At 29.4% G+C, this 22,777-nt stretch overlaps 1 protein-coding gene across 1 annotated transcript in view; it reads left to right on the top strand.

Moving 5' to 3' along the window:
- The first annotated feature begins 21,893 nt into the window (after positions 1 to 21,893).
- Positions 21,894 to 22,777, top strand: part of LOC138940664 (uncharacterized) — an 80,742-nt gene continuing 79,858 nt past the window's right edge. Inside the window, exon 1 of the mRNA XM_070309777.1 lies at positions 21,894 to 22,038. Coding sequence (XP_070165878.1) covers positions 21,894 to 22,038 — 145 coding nt within the window. The remainder of the gene's footprint in view (positions 22,039 to 22,777) is intronic.

Here is a 22,777-nt window from a genome sequence, read left to right on the forward strand (position 1 = left end):
AATTATTTGTTTTACTCAAAAATATATATAATAAAATATCATGATCTATTGAAATCGTGACGGTCAACGATAAGGAAAAAAAATTTATTAAATGACAAATGCAAAAATATTTTACTAACACATATTTTTAATAACACTAATATATTTATAAAAACAATCTGTTGTTTAATTAAAAAAAATATGAAGGAAAATGTGAAACGATATCAACGTATAAATAAAGTTAAAATGCATACTCATTTCTGCAGTCGATAATCAAAAATCCCATTTAAAGCGTTTCTTTTCCATGTGTAATAAACTTTTGAAAAGCGGTAGCGATGCCGCTCGATTGCATATTGCTAATTAACATCTGTTTATGCTCTATGCATGTCAAATCATTTATAAATATTCATGGTACATGGACGCGAAGCTCGTTACGTTGAAAGTTTGATAAAAGTTAATAGATCGGATGCATAATTAATGCGCGATCTTGAAAGGATCGTTTGACATAAACAAATTGCAAGAATTGAAAAGCAGAACGTCGCATTTTTAACGTCACATTTTACATAATATTTTATAGAATTGCAGCACCGGATTTATCGTATGAATCATTACATCGCGTTGAATATTTATCGTACTAAAGATGGATAAAGAAAAATGAAAAATATAGAGCAATGTTTTTTTTTTCCCTGTATTTTATAATTATAGTTAATTCTACGACTTTTAAATTTAATTCTTTTCAGAAATTTTTTTCGTTCGTCTACTAGATGTCCTGTAAGTATTGCTATTACGCTTGCGAAGAAAATATAGTTTGTTCTATATAAAGCATACTTGTGAGAAGTTTAAAAAAATATTAGTTTAGTAAGTATAGTGTAGCTATAAGCTAGTGTAAAAGAGGATGCGAAAGGAAATAGAATTGGAAAGTAAAGCGGATAAGAAGTAAAAAGACAGAAACAATATAGCGATGGGATGTAAGGGTAACTGCTTTCTAACAACCATGACAGTTAGTAAAGTAAGATGAAGCGAGTCAGCTAGCGAATTTCTAATTTAAAATCCAATTCATCCTCTAATCCCATTCACCTACCGTTACTGTAAATTTAGTACGGTCTTCACATTCATTCGTAAACATTCACATATAGCTCGTTAACTCGTGATTACGCGAATTCTTTTACATTAACAGACTGATAAGGATTGCATTAATTACAATTAGTAAATGCGACTTGAATCTTTTTTACACAAAAAAGTGTACAAACAACTCCATTTTATTGTGATAAATGTAAATAGAGTAATTAGTAATGAAGATATATATATACATAATACAATTAGTTTTTGTAATTAAATTGACCTAATTAAACAGTTAGCGCACAAGTCAGTAATAATACATGATACTATGTAAGTTTAAAATTGTACAGTTTTTTTTTTTTAAATATTTGCTTAAACATTTTTAAGAATGAAAGAAAATAAAGTTGCATTGCTATATATTGCACTTCTTTAACATAACAAATTAAATTTATATATAATGAGAGACTGAAAATACATACATAAAATGTTATAAAAAATGGTTTTCACTAAATTGCATCATATAATAAAAGAGGCATTATTATATCTAAACATAGGCAGAAAAAGGACAGCATTCTGGGAGCAAATATAATAAAATCTATTTGCATGTTAGAAAGAAAGTGTGAGTAATAGGAAAAGTATGCGGAAATATGAGAAAAAGTCTATTCTCTTCCTATATATTTTTTATTATATTTTATATTATTTTATTATCTTATATTATCTTATTTTGTTTCATATTTTTAGTCTCTCTCTCTCTCTCTCTCTATACACACACACACACATATATATATATATATATATATATATATATATATATATATATAAAATATATTTCTAGTCTATAATTATTATTGGTAATCGCTATCGCGCACGTTCAGATTCGTCATTGCGATGGCGATGGTAAGATATTAATTGGATCGCGCCCGGATATTTTTCTGATTTATGCATTAGCCGTGCGTGACTAACGAGGCATCTTAATACACCTCGAACAGAGTAAGACGGTTTGGATCAACGCCAATGGTTACCCCCGCCTGGCTCGACTCGCATTACTTCGAGTGTCTTCTCGTCTTCCGGGTCTTCGTTATTCCGCCCATCTCAATCCTATTCCCGCGAGTTAAATAAACAGAATGAGATACATTTATATAACTGTTAAGTGAATCGCTTTACGTAGGGCAGATTATTGTATTCTGTAACACTTTTTCTCTATTTTGGCTCGTCAGCGAGAATTATTATTATACTTAACATAAAATAACTACACATATAAATTATTAATATTTATAAGCATTATTAAGAGGGCTAAATGTTATATGGATTAATATCAAATCTATGTCATTGTAAAATCTAATTACAAATATTTTCTTGACATAGTCTCTGAATTAGTTAAATAATAAACACATTAACAAAGAAGAATAGAAAAAAACACAAAATTAATTGCTGATATAATATTATTATAATAATTATAATGGAGAAAGAAAGAAAGAAAGAGAAGGAGACGGAGAGGAGAGGAAGGAAGAGAGGGGAAAGAGAAAGCGAGTGACAATAAATGTGACAATAAAATATTTTTCATCGATGAATTTTATTAACGGTAATAATATTGCTAATACCTATGCCAACGGCTTATTTAATTGTTATTATGGAATTATTATAAAATGTGATATTCATTAGTTATATACATCGGAAAATATTGCAATATCTCATTTACCATAAAGTTACAATTATCCTGGCTATTTATGTATAAATATAAACGAATGTAAATAGAATAATTATATATTTATTACGTGATATTCTAAAAGACATTAATAACAATTCTTCATTACTTTTTTTTATACATCTTACATCTTTAATTATAAATATTTAATTTTAATTCGGCTGAAACAATCGATTATCCTTCCATATCAATCTTAATCGTTCTCGAAATCTCGTGGATCGCGCATTTTTGGCTTCAGAGAAAATCGTGTAGATTTACCTCGATTTTCACGCTTCCTTCCCTTCCTCCATTTCTCTCCCCTTTTCCTTTCTCCTCTTTCTTCTTTCATCTCTTTTCGTACTGACAATTACGTCGCAGCTACGTTACCCGTTTTCTCTCTCATACATTAAAGATGTCGCCCGTTTCCTGACAATACCTGCCAAGATTGCGTCATATGTTTCCGCGGCAGGAGAACGGCGTCGGAAGGCAATTTGAATTTTGCATTAAACATCAATGCGTATATTCCATGTGTTTGGATCGTGCAATTTCGTCTTTATTGGATACCGCCTGCTATTTTCGGTTTTGCAGTATCGAATGTCGTCGAAAGGCATTCTAAAAAAAGAATTAGGTCGATGAAGTATGTCGGTTTGATTTTAAAACTGACTTAACTTATCAATATGGGAGAATTGAATTAATTATATATTTTATTTAGTATCGCTCTATACAATAATTATTATGTTTTAGTATTAATATTATTTTAGAATGATTATAAACTCAATTAATCAATTATTTCTTTAATTTTAAAAACATTTTGCCTTTAAAATTTCCAAATAAAATTGATAAAGTCAATAAAATTATTTAGTTGATTAAATTGAGCTATTTTTTGATTAAAATACAATTTTGCCGCATGGGTAAGATCTTTTTCTAGAAATTTTATGTTTTAACTGTAGAGTAGAGATGAATGAGACTAATTAACAACCAGCAACAAATTACATTCAGTGAAAACATAGGTCAAACTAATAACTATTGCAGAGTATGGTACATAACGATGACATGTATGAATTCAAGATATATAACTGTTCATTATTATTAATCATATTTAATGTAATAGGAAAAGCTGTGTGCTAAACATGATGCAAAAGATTTTTTTGTTTTTGTTTTATTTTCTTGATATTCAATATGCTGAATGAAAGTCGATTAATTTACGTCAAGTGAAAATATCACACATGAATAATAATTCGCACAATCCTAATTTCTCAATCGCGATCTATCGTCCGGCGAGGCATAAGAATGTGTCACTATTAGATTACTTGGCGTACTGCCTAAAGCGATTTAATCCTCTATTAACGATCTTATTTCTTCCGTCTTTTCTCTTAAACATGTGACTTTTAATATATTATCCGTAATAATTATAAAATATAAATGTTTGCAGAAATACCTGACTTGGAAAAAAATGTTTGAAAAAATATAACGAAAGATTTTAAAATAAATGAAATAAGTTATAGTATTCGAGCATTGATATAAGATTTAGCTTAATTAACTATTGTATGCAAAGAAAATGTAGAGAATTTTATTATATGTAAAGAGTATATTTATCGCTTAAATGTTATTATTTTGTGACAGCATTTGAGAATTGCAAAATTTATTATTGTAATCTCTTACATTATATGTGTAAAGATTTATTAAATTTAAAATTTTTGTTTGAATTGAAATAGTATTGTAATTTAGACTTTGCTTAATTCGAAACATTAGATTAAGATTTAATAAAGCTTATTATATACGGATTTTACATTAAATCCTACAATATATATTTCAGAATATAAAAGATAAATTTCAAAATATTTTAACATCTCTATTTGAGGAAAAATCTATTCCAAATTGATCAGATATAACATATCATTAAAATTATAGTAGCGAGTTGTGAAACACCCTATGTATAAACTTTATCTCGTTTCTAGTTATACGTGATGTATGCGCATGACGATGGTGTGAACAACATGTTTATTTAGTAATTGCAGACAAAGTGCCTGCAACTTGGTTGAAATAATTGGATTCCAATAGAATCGTAAATCTGTATTCCATCGGTATGTACACAATTTTTTGACGTTTATTTTGGAATTGCTAATTAACAGCTGCAACAAAGTGTCGTTGCGACAACATTGCGATGAAGTTGCGACAAAGCGAATGTTGGAATTATGGGATCCGCGAGCGATTCCGCGCGAACGACTTGCTCGCGATTTCGTGAGTTAATGCAAACTGCAATATCGCCAGACAGACAATATAGCGTTCGACAATATGCAATAACAAGTTCGCACTGCTAACGACCTCACGAGTTTCTCGAAAAGGGCCGACATGACGACATGGCGTTGCCCTTTTGTTTCGTGCGGAATGTGGAAGTGGTTGGGGGCGACGCGCATCTATTTTATTTTATTAAACAATTAATTGTTTAACAGTTTCGTATTTGAAAGCGATATGAAACACCGAAGTCTAAATTAATCCGCTGTTTTGCCTTTTCGCGCGAGTTTTTAGAATGGTCGACTCCGTGCTCTCATTATAACAATCCATTGTTTAACGAATTATTTTTTGACCAAACAAGCAACCTTTTGAGATAATATTTCCAACATTATACTATTTGCAGATAAAACGTGGGAAATATTTACATAAAAATAAATTGAATGATTTTGCGTTGCAGTAATTTTATTTATCTTTAAAAATTTCAAAAAATTAAAGTAAATTCTTTTTTTATGATGATTGAGTATTATCACGTATTTAAAAATATTTGTATAATTGGATCATACTATTGCACTAAATAACTTCTTTTTTATATAGATGTGAATACTGACAGATAGTTTAATTGAATAATTATTTTGCATATATAAATAAGTGATATATATATGATGAACTTTCAATTTTGGGATATATATGTATATGATAAATGATTTATATTAATCTATTATTTAATTAATTGAGCGACTAACTAACTAACTGACCAACTAATTAGTTGACTGATTGTGACTGATTTACTAATTGACTGATTAATGTAACTTGCTGTATTATCTTCTTATATATATTTAAATTGTGGAGCAATAAAAATCGTGCGTATAGAGATTTTATTTTATTGTTCTAAATATATATAATATTCTTGGAAAGACAAAAATCTTACTTGCGCCACATGACACGCACACACGCACACGTGCATAAATATATTTACCTATACGCAGATATAACGTTTATTTGTCTTCCTATCCATGAATCACATAAGTCATAATCAATACATATTCATCGAACGTGAAATTTAATTATTGATTTTGCATGCGTACAATATCCGTTGCATATATGTGTATGTGTGTGTATATGTGTGTATGTCTGCACAAATTAAAAATATAATTAATATTTATAAAAAAGAATGTTTGAAATTGCTTTTGTTCCTCTTTCATTATATATGTTATCGAACATTGATTGCAAGAATGTCCGGCGATTCTATAACACGCGACATATAAGGGAAGAGAGTATATGCGCAGGTAGGGTTTAATTTTAGGCTATTCTACTTGAACGCATCCGAGAGCCGTGTCGCCATATAGTCGGTTTTATTGACATGAGTAAGAAGGTCATCCGGTAAAACCGTGTCTCTACTTCCCTTTGCGCGTACTTTCTCTTCTTGATTGTGATCTCAGATATTTAATAATGGTAATTCTCAGATCATTCGATAAAATTAATGGCTTTTGTCGAAAGGTTTTGCTGGATGTTGGAGATGCGGCTTTAATTTATGGATCATTAAATTCACGAATCCATCTATAGTGCAAACATTTGCTAAGGGTTTATGGGATTATGGATTAGGAATCTGAAGATTTTATCTGTGATTTATGAATCGTAAGCGTTTTCGATTTATAAACACAAATTATTTTGCATACAAGATATCTTAATTCTGTTAATCACCGTTTAATAACAAATTCTAAATGTATTTATTAATATTATTGATGAATATTTAATTATTTATTAATTAATATTTACTATTGATATTACTAAAATAAAATATCATTATGTATATATATGTATGATACAAAACTGATAAATAATTTTGTATTTGTATAATAATATAAAAATGATTAAATATATAGATATAGTATTATAAATGCAATTTAATAGAATAACGTTTAATAAATTATTACGAGTTGTTTCTCAGATAAAATGTCAATATTTATTTTTGGCATCCTATTTAATGCAATAATATATAGTTTATTGATTGGTATTAGTAGAACCATTGTTATCGTATGCGAGAGAAATCAGTGCAGTGGTGCGTTATATGTTTCATGTGACAGTTTCGACAGCTCGTTGAATTCTAATATCCATATCCTCAGGTTATTTTGTAATAATTTCGTATATGATTATATGTATAATTGGTGTAAATAATTCACGCATGTACAAATATATTAGTATGTCAAATTTAACGCATTTAGTCGCAGAATTCTGACAAACAAAAAAAATTAAAAAAGATATACATTGATTATCATTTAATATAAAAAAATTCCGAGTTGCTTCTCCAAATTAATCTCTGATTAAATTACGTTATATTAGCGATTATTTCTATTATTAATCAATAAATGTGTACAAGTTGTAACTCGCGTTAAGATGCACCCGGCCAACTAACTCAACAAGCTTTTAGGAATTTTTACAAGTCAAATTAGAACAAGGTCTTTGTCTGCGTGAGTCATTCTATTTTGAATGTACGAAACAACTGTAACGTGGAATTGGATGCAATCCAATTTGGATTAAAATGATTTCAACGTATCTGCATATAGAATAATTATTTATGCGAACGCAGATGTATGCGTTTAGCGATGAGTAATAACTAATAATTTGTATACATAAAAGGCGGAAAACAAAAGTGACGTAGGTAACACAAAATTTTCCAGAATAAATTGACTATATTTTAATGACACGGTTTTTGACATACGTATATGTTATCGGTCTTTTTTATAAATTATTACGTGGGAATAATAACATTTATTACATATACTATTTTGCATTATATCCAGACTCAAATGATTTGTAACAATAATATACAGAGCGTCTATCACACATAATTTACGATCTTAAGAGTTTGATGACAAATTCTATAATAATTGCTACAAATTATGAATTTATCATGACTATAGACATCATTAATGCAAGTTGAGATTTTTTTTTAATACTTTATGATATTATTATCTTAATTTATATTATATTACCATTGATGATGTAACGATTATAAATGAATAACAGGCGCTTTCCGTAAATATATATTTATAATAAAATTCGAGAAGACACGCATTTGTGTGCGTCTCATTAAGGAAGCTAAAAGCGTCAATATGGCATTAATTAGCAGTTCATCTTTATACTTAAGTTTCTTGTAAAAGAGAATAATCTAATAATCCTCGAAGTTAATAAAAATAAATAAAATTGAAAAATTGAAAACATGTTTCTTTTAATGAATATAGGAATATTTAGATAAACGGAATAAATATATGATAAATTAGTATCACATATATCTATTTTTTTAGGATACTGCTACAAATAATTACATTTTTAAATAATATTTTAATACAATTTTCAAATGCATAATATAATATACTAAAGTTTGTGGAATCAGAATATTTTGATTACTTTAATTTTGTGCCCTTGTTTCTTATTGATAAAAACTTCAATATATATCCTGAATAAAATTTTTCTAAAAATAAAAGATTGGATGTGTGTGTGCTCAATAAATTGTTCTTTGTACACAATAATACATAACAATAACAATAATAGTAACATTATAAAATAATAAATATTAATACATATCTATGATAGTATTAGGCCTAATTACAATAGAAAGTTACATCAACTCGTCATGAAAATATGGAATATCAATGAATAATATATTGAAAAATATCAATGAATAATTAGCAGAATGTGAATGGTCCCTCTTGACTCGCGAATCTTCATCTTAATTAATTAATTTGTGTTTTTTTGTTTTTGCAAGTAAAAGAATTATGAAAAGGTACGGAAAATATGGGATCTTTATGTATATAGCGACAAATATTCTATGTCGCAATTAATCAACAAAGTTGGTCGAACCAATGACGTCTGTTGATTGGTTAGCGTGCGAACATGTATTTGTTTAAATAAACAGAACAGACTCCAGCATGCTGATTTTACACGCGGATTATCATGATTATTGTACGGATGAAAACAGCTGATTAATGACAGTACTGATTACATAACCCACGGAATATTATTATTTTAATACATATTTAATAATGTAAGAGAATATTATTGCAGATTAGTTTTCGTTATAAAACAACGACAATGTTCGCTATTTTTAGAAAAAAAGATTCACTTTTATAAATATAAAATTTATTTATTATTTACTGTTACATTTATGCAATAAATTAATTAAATTTAATAAAATTAAATAAATTCCTATTTATATTGCAATTCAGATTTAATTTATAGAGCAATAACATTTATTCATAAAATAAATTGGGTTTATGTAAGATGAAAACGCGGTAATATTTGAATATTAAAGTCTATGTCAATCTAAATAATCTCCAATGTGTATGATACATTAATTGCAAAATTTTACACATTAATTTATTATTTAATTTATATCTAATTATTTTACACATGTGTTAGAGGGTATATTATTTTTAGCTGATAAATTTGCTGAGAGATAGAAAATTTTAGTTACAACGTGGAATAAAAAACAGTTGGATTGAAATTTCATTCATGCTGCGAGTGAAATTTATTTATCTAGTAAGATCACGGATACGAATGGTTGCCGCGGACGGAATCGTCAGAGGTTGCCGGGACGTTGCGAGTGTTGCGAAGGCCGCAATCGAAACTGTAACTACGCGGAACTCTGTCACGGCAACGGCAGATTTCGACGTGCGGCGTCCCGACGCGATTCGTTCCGTCACGCGTGGCATACGCGACAACTAACTTTAATCTATATATCAGAGCGTGATTTCAGTTCGCTCGCACTGTACCCCATCCATCCGTGGGGGGGTTGGGAGAAGGGGGAGTCAACTTTACGAATAGATTCGAACTCTGTTTCTTTTTATTTTGAATCGCTTATTCAATTATATGAAGTTGAATTCACGTACGTGAGACAAACTATAAGTACTCTCTTGTAAATGTAAAAAATAAAAAATTTAAAGCTGGAGTCATTTTTATAAGAATAAATCATTATTGAATAATGAACTTTTTTTTTAAACATATTTTCCGAAGTATTATATTGTATCATGAAGCAAGACATTGCAATGATTCGCGCGCATCATCCCATTGCAAAATATGTCTATGGTTATTTTTTTTTTTCACAAACAATTTTAATTTTTTGCGATTTTTAGAATCCGTACAAAAGAAATTAGGAACGCTACGCATGTATACGATAGTGTAATTATATATATAAAGATTTTTTTATTATTATATAAAAATGATTTTTCTTAGATAGAAATTCTATTTATTTATGAATGTTTAGTGGATTTTGTTGTTGGACGTCGTTGACGTTATCATAATAGTTATCTTCTGTATTTCGGAATTTCAAAGAGAAAATAGAGTTATCGCTGAGTATAAATAATAATATAATATACAGTAATTGATCAAAGCGATCAACAAGTGGGATATTTTTCCCTCACTTGTTGGAAAAGCTATTATAGTCATATTACATGTAATATAATGTAGTGGTGGAACAAATCTTTTTATACGCGTGGTAATTGATGAAGGCACACGAAAAAAAGTACACGAAAAACTTATTCAAAGCGGAAGCTTTTACATTTATTTTTACAAGTTACAAAGATTAAATATTATATAAAATATAATGTGATTAAATAATATGAAATTGATGTTATAACACGTATTATTCAAGTAGATTAATATTTTTATTTTAGATTAAGACTTTAATTTTCATATGTGAGCCTGAACTAAGATTCGATTTCTTTTATTTTGAAAAAGACAAGTCGTTATCCGTGAATACATTATGTTAAATATGCGTCGCATCTTAGATGACCGAAAAACTAGTTTTTTTTTTCTCTATTTATTATATCAAAAGATATCACACATTGTTGTGCGTATGTGCAATATAATGGAAGATTAACATTTAGATTAATTGTGGAAATTCTCGATTTAGAGTGCGTCGCTTTATGATAATATATATTATATAATAATGTCAACACTATAAACAGTATATGTATATAAAATATTTCAAAATTATTGGTTTTCTCATCGATCATTGATGATAAACTCCGCGCCAAGTAAGAAGAATGGCTATTGTTTTAAAGTTGTGCTATTAATATCTTTCCAGTTGAAGGCAATAAAAAGTTTAAAGATTTTGTTCAATTAAACAACTGCAAGATTATATAAGAAAAAAATATTGTTTTTTTAGAAAAATTCAGGTAAATTTTTCTTTGATAGGAATTTTATTTTTAAGTAATAAGTACCGAGGTACTTAATGTTGAAAATTATAAAATTACACACAAATACATATATACACAGCTTATATATATAATGATATACACCGAGTAATAAGTTTCCATAAAACTATTAACAAGATTGGCTACAAAATTGATGATGAAATATAATAGTTTCACATACACCTGTACACTTAAAGAAATATTTACCTATAAATTGGATTGAAATAGCTTGAAGCAACTGAGCGAGTATCTTATTAATTAAATTAATTGCATGCATTGTAATATAATGAAGCGAGATAAAAGCGTATATAATAGTAAATCATAGAAGTGTAATAAAACTTTATTATAAAAATCACTTTTGAGAGAAACTAAAAATATTAATTTTAATAAATAAGAATTTCTATATAAAAAACAGGGCTATTTGATATGATCGATCCATTTAGCCACGGGAGAGTAAGTAGAAATCTACGAATGACATCGTACGGCGTGACTGTGTTATCTCAGAATTTCTTGACACTATCCGCGTGAAAAGTTGTGCAAAATTCCAGCATTCCACGTTATTGAAAAATCTGATCGTTTTCGTAATCGAACACGCCTCGTTGCTTGCTCAATGTCCACTCCACCGACCGATTCCGATTTAATTGAGACCAGCCGTAGCCAATTTGGCAAGATGCTTCGCGCCGCATTATAGCTCGCGTTAATCGAATGAAGTCCGCGGTCTCTCTACGAAGGATATCAGGACGGTACGAAATGTCTTGAGATCTCCCAAGAGATCTCGGCCCCTCTCGCCGTCTCTCGCCCTCTCTCACCCTTACCCTTGCCGTCCTCCGCCACGCAAGTATTTGACTTTCAAATGGCGGCCGCTGTACTCCGTTATAACCAGGCCGCTCCATTTCGAGAAGCAATTCCGGCGGCTGACGAATGGCCGACTCTCGAATGGACCAACGATAACTCAATTCGGGCGCGAGCCGTGCGAATTGTGCCGCGGTGGCGGCGGTAGTTCCGTAAAAATGACGCCTCCGAAGAAGGTCATTTTGGATTTTGATAAGGACCGTTGCCGACGAAAATAGCATTACTCGCACCGTGATAAGAAAATAGATTTGGAATAATCGCCAGTGTATTTATTTTTATAGAACAAATCGTAATAAATCAGACTATCATCAAAAGTGTTTATTACTACTAAATGAATACTCTTTGCTTTAGTATATCGTATTTAGGGACTAATATTTAATAATGAGAGAATTAAAAGATTTTAACAATTTGTTGAGAATTAATTTTAATGATAAAAAAATGTTACGTAAAAAATGTCTCCTATTATACACGGTAAAAAAATAACTATATAACTATAAAAAAATTAAAATTGAAATTAAAGTTTGATGAATATTTATAGTTATGTATGAGACAGTATTGTCAAAATATTATTTTTGCCTATTTAGATAGAATTGTAGCAATGTTTAAATGGAAATTTGGCAAACAAAGATAAAAGCTTATTGATATTTTTATCAAATTTTGTTTTGAATGAAAAATATGTTTATACATTTTACTGTTTCCAAAAATTTCCAGCATTTATACAACGAATATCATGTAGAATCAGATTTGACTAAAGGTAGACTCTCTCTCTCGATTTATTTATGTATTATTTTTAATTATTGATTAGATTTCTTGTTTGCATTTAATCTCAAATATAGAAAATATTTTAACGCGAAAAATTAAACTTATACATATCTATATAAATTTTGAAAATTATTATTGGTATTAAACATATATAGTGCGAGAAAATATAAAACCATATATTGGTTTTACTGGCATGCAGAAAGAGAAAGTCAGAGCGATGGAAGTTTGATTACGATTGCAAAAAACGAATCATAAGTTAGTTTCATGCATTTTTATTTATATTTGTATATTTATTTATTATTACATAAATTTCAACTTTGCAAGTATCTCTAGCATTCGACTTTTTTTTTCCTTTTTCTTTTTTTGTTTTTATTAATCGTTAGATCAGATATCTTTTGATCCATAAATTATTTTTGTTAGTAAATTTCTGCATTTTTGAGTATTTACATAATTATAAACTAGCTTTTTGTAATATAATCAGAGTAATTCTGCAATGTGCAATATTTATTTCTATTTATTTATTAAAACATTCTGTTTAGAATATTCTATCGCTTCCAAGTGGCAATAAGATTTTGCAACAAAACAATTTAGATCTTTGAGAAAGGATTCGATTGCTTGAGCTAAATAGATCTATTATTCGTTTGGCTATTAATATAAAACAATTCTAGCTAGATACTTTCATGCCTAAACAAAAACCATAAATTTCAGGTCGGAAAAGAAAAATGCGCCGATAAATAATGCATCCTTTCACCGACCAGCCGGCCAGCCGACCATTTTCTAATTCTCCCCTCCTTTCCATCGTTCCAGTATCCACCGCGAATATTGGATTCCTCGTTCCCCTTTACTATCAAACACGTTTTTTCCCGCCGGTTCCTTAATCAAACGGAAATTACCCGCGCGAAGTTGTCACCGGATACTCGCATTCACGAATTCGAGAAAAAGTTTAAATCGGAATGCGCCAAATCGAATCACGTTCATCCCCCAGCCCTCCGTCGCCTCGGAAACAAAGTGCCGACTAGCCATAGGGATGGTGAGGTAACAGAGATAGAATCGAAAAAGAGAAGATTGCTCTTAAAACGTGGAATCAATTACGCGAGGATTCCGATTGGTATTAAAGCCTTTTCCTAATGTCGGGCGTACGAACGTGTCGCTTTCCTAACCCTTTGTAGACACGAAGATTACGTCGCGCAGAAACGATCTGTGACGACTTTTTAATTTATTGTAATTTTTGGTATCCAAAAAATTGAAATCTACAGATGGCTGAACTGACGGATTTTATGGTAAAAAAAGTGGTAAAAAATTAATAGAGAGATATATAGAAGAGAGAAGGGTAGAAATTGAGCTGACGATACATCAATCGTACTGGAATTTTGTAGAAATCGACTTTTGGAGGTCGGCGGAGATTCGAGCGGATCGATTAATCGAGTTACGCGAGCCGGAAACGGAAGAGGAAAGTTTCCTTGACAAAATTCAATTTGGAAATTAAAGGATTCGCAAGCGGAACGAATCGAGGAAGTTTCCTTTTTTCAGGGAAGGGCATGAGAGAATGGATTTCTCGTCTTTGTTTTTCGTTAAGTCGCTTAAATTCACACGCGACGAAAAGTTTTGCTTAGTGGATGATTCTCGATGGATGATGTCAATTTTTTAAAGGATGCATAAGACTTTATAAAAAAAAAAAGTAATGAGTAAAATAAAATATTCTAGAGCTTTAGTATTATTTTTCTAAATTGAAATAATTGGCATATAGTTATAATGCAAAGTTGTGTGAGACAAGATGTTATAAATGTTTCAACTTATACATATTTTCAAGTTTTCTACAGATATCTTTTATCTCCTTGTGGATAATAGATTGAGAAATAATTGCAAAAACTGCAGAGAGAAAAACGTTGGTTAATTATATTTTGTGAGATTTCTTAGATTGTATATTATTAACGAAACATTATATATATAACGCGATACTTCGGAAAATACAATATTTAGACATTGTTTGTATTCCTTTATCTCTATGTTTAACGTTCCGTTATTTATTACTTTTAGAGTTTCAAACTTAGAAATGTGGAAACTTGAAATAGAGGGTTTGGGGGGAGGCGATAATTGGCGCAATTACGTTGGCGCGGACACTATCAGGTGGATGATGAAAGGGACGAGAGGGATGAAAGGAACGAAAGGGCTGGATTGTATATTGCGACGCGAAGAAATCGAATTACCGTGGTAAAACCATCCTAATGCATTCGCCCGTCACGGAATTCCGCGCGCTTGTTCGCACGTGCGAATTATTAGTGCACATTTGCAACGCGAAATCAAATATTTAAGAAATATATCTCAGTAATATATTAATCGTAAATATAACCTCCTTTAAACAAATATGGAAATTAAATTAGATATTTCATGATATGCAAGATACATGCAAGAACAAGCTTAAAATGAACAGAAAATAAATTATTAGATAGATTAATATCTTTAAGCGATCTAACGATACTTTTAAGGGATATATTTTAAGGTATAATATAAAAGTTCAATTTTTTAAAATTGGCTAATTTATATATTTTATCTAGGTATAATATTATATTGGATATTACACCGGACGATATATCAGACATCTAATTTATAATATTGTTCTAACAATTTATGTTTATTATACACGATTGTATTCTTGATTCACATGTAGTGATATATTGTATTATAAAATGAGCAATTATAACAAAAAATAGAATTGTAAAAGTCGCTTCTGCTCGAGAGCAGAAATGATTTGATGTTACCGAGATATATCTTACTTTTTGCGTAAACGCGTTCTCTTCCAAGACAATGCATTTTAAAACGGATCGCACAATTCGGCCTGCAATTCGGCGCATCGGGATGCAGCTGGGAATGTGTTAGTGATCACTTTACGAGCCGACGTGATTGCAATCATCCTCCTTTCGCAGACCGGTACCGCTCTCGGGAATCCCTGAGTGAACTTTTAATAATTCACTCGCAGCCGAATGCAAGCGAAAGCAGGAGAAGGGAAATGGTGAATTTGCTGCATTTGCTTGAAAAAAATTAGATCTTAAGCGGCATACGCGTGAGTAGAATCCTTGAGCGAATTGTCCTAAGCAGTAGAAGGGTATAGGAGAATAGATTCGGGAGATGTTAATATTGGCAAATATTCTCTGTATACAGAGTCTTAAGATAATTATGATTAATTTTATGGGATTTTCTATATATATAATAAAAATGTTTTTGCATTTTTGCATTTATGTATATACATAACAAATTGTTCTTCATCTTACTATACATACAAAAAACTAGACTTTTCGCACACATCTTGAAGAAGAAAATCGTCCAAAAGATTAGACAAGTAGGTATAAACATAAGAAATTGAGGTTATATAAAAAAATAAGAATTTGTTGTCAGTCTTACAATTTAGCATTTACGAAAAACGTTCCTTTATTTTTAGTCTCCCTTATTATTCACAAATTTTTACTTCTAAAGGTGATATTACATTTGTCGACGAGTTTGTTCTGTAATTGATAGCGATTGGTTATCGAATAGAAAATTTTTAGAATTATTACCCAGATTTTAGATTAATTCTCTATCTGAAAACCAATTGATACATAACCGACAAATATTTTGTCGTATGAATGTAATATCAGCTTAATTCTGTATAATAACAATAAAAGAGATAAGAAAAAGCACGGTTTTCCGATTTTTGGATCGCCATTGCTGCGGGAGAATTATCAAGCGGACTTCGGCGGTTCTTTATAAGCTTCTTAATTTGCATCGTGAAGTTTACGATGCCGGTTGTCGCAGCGCGACGGGAAGGAGAATTGAATTTACGTTGCCTCCCTCGCAATTAACATTGCGTCGTGAGTTCGAGATTATATCGAAAGTCGAAACGAGACTCAAGGCAATCCTCCAAGGTCGTTCGAGGATAATTAGATTTCGCTGTGTGATCTTGAGTAATGATGTAGTTTTGCGTACTACAATCATCTCATTTAAAAATCTCTTAATATATTTCTCTTTCGTTCCCTATTGTTTTTTGATCAAGATAATAGAACAGCTACGTATAAAATATAGAAATAATTCTAAAATATTCGATATTACTTTCTAATTTTTATTTAAAATATTTTTTACCTTTTTATCAATAAATATTTTTTATCATTGAAATAATTTTGATCGCACATTTACATGGATCAATGAAAATGAGAGATATTTTTTTCTATAAAGCAAATTTTACTGTATAAAGTGCTCCATCTCCTTCGTTTTATATTAATTTTACTATCCATAATACTATATTACACACTTTATTAGAGAATAGCTATGATAATTTGTTTCAATCTTTGTAACAGTCTCGTGAATTTTTTGATAAATCTTTTTATGTTTTTTTTTTTTTTTTATAACACTGTCGATATTATTATTGTTATTGTATTATTCATTACACATTCATTATGGATCAAATGTTTCGGTGAATAAGTTATATGCATTGTTTCTGATTCTAACAATGTAATCAATTATTGATTACACAGTATTGTGTCATACTTAGCACAATATACGTATACGTTTTGTGTAGTATAATGAGGACGTCGTTACTAATTAATGTATTAAATCTATTTTAGATCTATAATATACAAAGGACTCTCGATCTATAATTTTACGTGCCACATAATAGAAAATGTTTACACGACGAATAGAAAATTATATCTATTATTTTATTTTTTTAAATATTCTTGATGAGATCTCATCATATGAGAGATACTTTGATATAAATTACAACAAATAGTTTGACTTCGGAATGAGATTGTCTTCAAATATCAAATGGATATAGATAGAGGACGTTAAATGCTATTAAATCAAATTGTGCAACGTAAACGCATTTCTGTATTATAAATTCAGCGCAATACAGACAGATGGGGAAGAGGGAGCAGCAACATATCATATAAAATATGTATTTTAACTGGGTGTTACACGGATACATTGTATAGTATATGGTAATACTGGATTAACCTAGTCGAGTTGAAAATATTAAGCACATGAGAGAGACAGAGAGAGAGAGAGAGAGAGCAACAAATCTCTATATTTTTTATGGAAGAGATTTCTCTATTATCAGAGATTAGGCTTATTGTAATAATTGATATATAAATTTGTAATGATATATTACAGATTAATTATTATACATTAATGTACAATTCTCCAATACAGATTGTGCATATATATAGTTATATATACAAATCTAAATAATAAAAAAATTTGAAAAACGCTATTGTTTCATATAAATATTTATTTTTTAATTTAAGATTTAAAATCAAAATTTTTTTATCAATTATATTAAAATTCTACGAACGGAGTTTTAATTTATTACAAAGAAGAAGAGAGATATTTAGTTTCATTTTATTTTATAAATCTTATTGTGTATAGATAATATATATTTTATTGGTAATTTTATAGATCTTATTTTGTTATTATTTGAAAGTTAAAGCTGTTTTGTATGCATTCTTTTCTGCAAATGATTTCTCGAATCTCTTTCATACACGATCTTTTCCCTCTCTGATTTTCTCCCTTTCTCTTTCAACGTATCTTCTTCATTCTCACTAGTGTGATTCACTTCTACGGTAAATATTTGCACAACTTTTATCTTGCTTCACATTTGCTCTTGTCTTGCCACGAGTAGCTCAAAGTAAACGCACGTAATTGTTTACTTGCACCTTCCTCAGAAATTTAGGATCTTCCGCTCATCAATTTTCTTAATTAGCGCTAATTTATTGAAGGGCGTGCATGCGGAAAGTTGTGAGCGCGAGCAATTTCGCATACTTGAATATAGAATTCACAGGATATGTATATCAATGAAGACCTAAAGTTTTGCAATATTATATAAGACTATCACAATGTTATAAACATTGTAAAACTAACTTTCAATTAATTTACTCGAGATATTTGATTTTTAATAATTAAATTGGATAGAGCTATTATTTGCTATTTTGGGCAATAATTTTCATTATTGAGTTTGTTATAATAACGGTTTATTAGTATGAAATTCAGTCGATTTAATCGAATTAATCTAAAATGCAAATGTGTCTATCATCGATTATTGAAATATTCTGATTTTAAACCGGTTTTTGAAAAAAGCAATATAATGACGTTCAGATTATACATTAAATTTTGTAATGCTATTAAAATTCAAAACTTGACGATATGATCTTTATGAATAATTTAAAAAAAAAAAAAGTTTTTAATCTTTAATTGTCGGATTTCAAAAACATAGTTAGTTTTAATACTACAATCTTATGTCTGCAGAATACAGTGTCTTTAGATATGTAAAGAGCGGAAGAAGTTGAAATCACTTGGAAATCCGCAAGAGAGAAAATTATTGAGACGGCCAAACTTTGACGGTCCATAGGATGAAATTATGTGACAGTTTCTGCAGCTTTTGTTTCGTTTCTTACATAAATTATGGATAATCCCTTTAATTCTTCCTTTCCAAAACTTATGATGCGGGAGGCGCGAATTGATTTTAATATATTAATGATAATTATAAGCTTAGTCTATGATAATAACAATCTTATATAGTGAATTTAAACATACAATAAAGATATAAAATAAATACGTATAAAAAATGGGATTAATAAAATAAAAATAGTCTGAGAAATAATAATAATTAATTTTGTGTATTTTGCGTAATATAAATATGTAGTATATTGTATACCATATATAAACATTGCATCAGTTAAATATTTGATAATAAATCGTAATTAAAAATTATTAAATTATTAAAAATTGTTAAATAATTAATTGTGAATTATTAAATGATAGGTTTCTACGGAGGAATAACAATAATGTTAGTAAAATTGATTAGTCTTGTATCTAATAATACTGTATAATATATTTTTATTTTTGCAAAAATAAAAAATTGAATTTCATAGATGATAAAATGAAGTAAAAATATGTGATCAATTGTTTTTATCACTTTTATTTTATTATGATTTGTGCGGAGAGCGAGAAAAGAGTTACATATATTTCAGATCATTGAAACCAAAATAAAACGGAGGTGAAAGAGATAATTTAATGGATTTTCTGTAAAATGGCTTTAATAATTACTTCAATAAAATATATAGGATGATAAATATCTACATAAAATGGAATTATATAAAAAGAGAACGATTTTTAAAATTATTTAAAAATAGGAAAGAGGAGAAATAAATAAATATACATTATTATAGTTTCGAAGTTATAATTTTAATGTGTGATGTTAATTTGAGAAAATATGTTTTTGTGTGATTACTTGTCTAAGAAATACGTAAGAACAATTAACGTTTCGAATAGTGGGCATAGCTTAAGGATGGCTCACGCCATAAATAACGGCCGACGTGCTAGCTAAATTCTAGTCCGATCCAACTAGAACGCAATTAGAAATTCGCCGCGAGAATCATTGCCAAGTACCAAGCTGATTGGAATTTTATAGCGTGCTACAAATTTAAATAACTCCAATTTTTTCGAAACAAAACAATCAATATTTGTTCAAAGCATTGTCAATTCTTTCATCGTATAATAATTATACAAATAATGAGTTTTAATTTAATTTCAGAATAATCAATATACAACTTTTATCCATTTATAATTCGAGAAGAATGCTTTTACAAACTTACATTTATATGGCATTGTTTCACTAAAATCATTACTCATAATCACTCATTAAATTTGGCCAGATATTTTAGGAATATTCTATATGGATTGGATTAATAGTCATTATTATGGGGCTCACTTTTGTATCGTAAAATCGAAGAGGAAACGGCGATTCTTCGTCGATTACATCCATTGACGCACCGATTACTAATTCTGACGTGTAAGCCAATATTTATCCCAAACTCTAGGCCATCCCACCGTATAACTGTCGATATTTATAGAGAACAACTTTTTAATACCGTCGCCGTATCGGTGTCAATCGCCGTTCCGATATACCCGTGAAATCGATAACATCATTCTTCGTTTATCGGTGATACGAGTTTTTTAATGATCTCCCGATAAACTTTTCTCTCGCAAGCAATCAAAGTTACAAATTTGTGTGACGAGCGACGCGAACAAGCGTAATATAAAAATAATGTAAAGTGTTAAAGAAATGGTTAAATATAAGAGATTCGTGAGATGCCACAAATTATGATAAGTTTGATAAAAAATTTTTAACTATTATTATCAGTAATATTAATGCTGTTTAATCTCTTAAGGGATGCTTTAAATAATGTATAATGCTTTTGTTTTTGTATCATTCAGTTTCGCATAAGTCGAATTTAATGCGGTTATTTTAAAGTTCTCTGCAATAAAATGATATATGACACACATGTATTATTAATTTAACAAATTAAATTTATGTAGATATGTATATATAAAATGTGTAACGTTATCTTACAATTAAATTTTTGGTTTAAGAGATCATTTAATTGTTTGATGCGGATGAATTTGTTTTAAACATATTGTTCGATTAAAATTGAAATATGTAAAAATATGTAACTGACAAATAAAACAAATAACCAATAGTCATGATTATGATGATCATCCAAATGATACGCGAGCGTGTAGATATAAGACATAACTTTCTAGTATCAAAGGAAAATTCGCGATCGCTAATTGGTGCGTCGTGGATTAATTAACGCCCCGCAATCCCATTGTGCAACAGTTCGTTTTCTACTTTCGTGAAATAACGCATAAAACTAACGAGATCGTTAGCGACAACCGGCATTTTCGCAGAATTAATCGATCTTCCGCCGATTAATTGAATTAATCCATCATTTCCCTTTTCATAATTCCCTTCTCCCATTTCTAAATTTTCTTTTTGGCATAATGTTGAAAATTGAAAATTGAATAAATCTGTATTAAATTAATAATTTTAGATACCCGCGAGATTAACTTTTATCATAGAGATGATACTATTTTTATTCAAATAAATATTTTCTGGAAGTTATATATGTTTCATGTCAGTAGACTTTCTTTAAGCGTGCGCCTTTTTACTGAATTAAAAATAAAGATGGTTTTTAAAGTAATCCTTCGCATGAATTTGTAAAAAATTTATTCTGATACTTTTTTACATTTCTATAGCATTATTATTTAAAACTGCAAGAGGAAACTGCCACTTGAAATTTCTTCCCTCTCTGTTTCAGGCGATGAAGATGAGCAAAGTGGGCAACCAAACCAATTCGCAGGACCCACAGGCGGTGAATTCACGCGTTTTCGTCGGAAATCTGAATACATTTCAGTGCAGCAAAACCGATGTAGAACGAATGTTTCAACGCTATGGCCGTCTGGCTGGTGGGTATATTACAAAAATTGTACTTTGTAAAAATATTTTAAACTGCTGAAAGAAAAACGTTAAAAATTAAACTGCCAAAAAGTTTTATGTATTTAAAAATATGTTTCAAAAATATGATTCGCACGTTGAATATGTTGAAGAACAGAAAGTTAGAAAATAGATTATACAAAAACGTAGCTAAACAGTGTGAATTTCTAAAAACGTTTGTCAAAAATAATTTTTAAAATATAAAAAAAGAAAAGTAAAATATCTTTAATATTATATATGATAGATTGCTAAAAATAGATGTCTTAAAAATCTGCCGCATAGAAACGGGCAATTGAAAAAAAGAAAAAAAAAAATTATATACGATTTATGTTATACGATCTTGGAAGAATTCAGAGAATCATTATATTCACATATATTCACATATTTCTAAAATTAATGTTATACATACCAACAAAAAGAAGATTCGATTGTTGTTCAAAAACTTGAATTAAGTTGTTAAAATCTATATTTTTATTTCATTTTTTTTTTTTAAATTGAATTATAGAATTAAACTATATATTGAAATATATAGCAAATCTGAACTTAAAAATGAGCAGTTTTTCTGATTTAATTTTATCTTATTCACAATCTTAATTCGGTTTATATCAAAATGTCGTGGAAATATTTCGTGGTCAGGCAATTTCACCGAGTAGCAACTTTCTTTCGATCCTTTCGCGCACGAACGTTTATCCTGCAAACTATGAAATCGAT

This window comes from Polyergus mexicanus, unplaced genomic scaffold (genome assembly GCF_030449975.1).
Source record: "Polyergus mexicanus isolate NDT 795.1 unplaced genomic scaffold, iyPolMexi1.0 SCAF_2, whole genome shotgun sequence".
NCBI classification, from domain to species: Eukaryota; Metazoa; Arthropoda; class Insecta; order Hymenoptera; family Formicidae; genus Polyergus; species Polyergus mexicanus.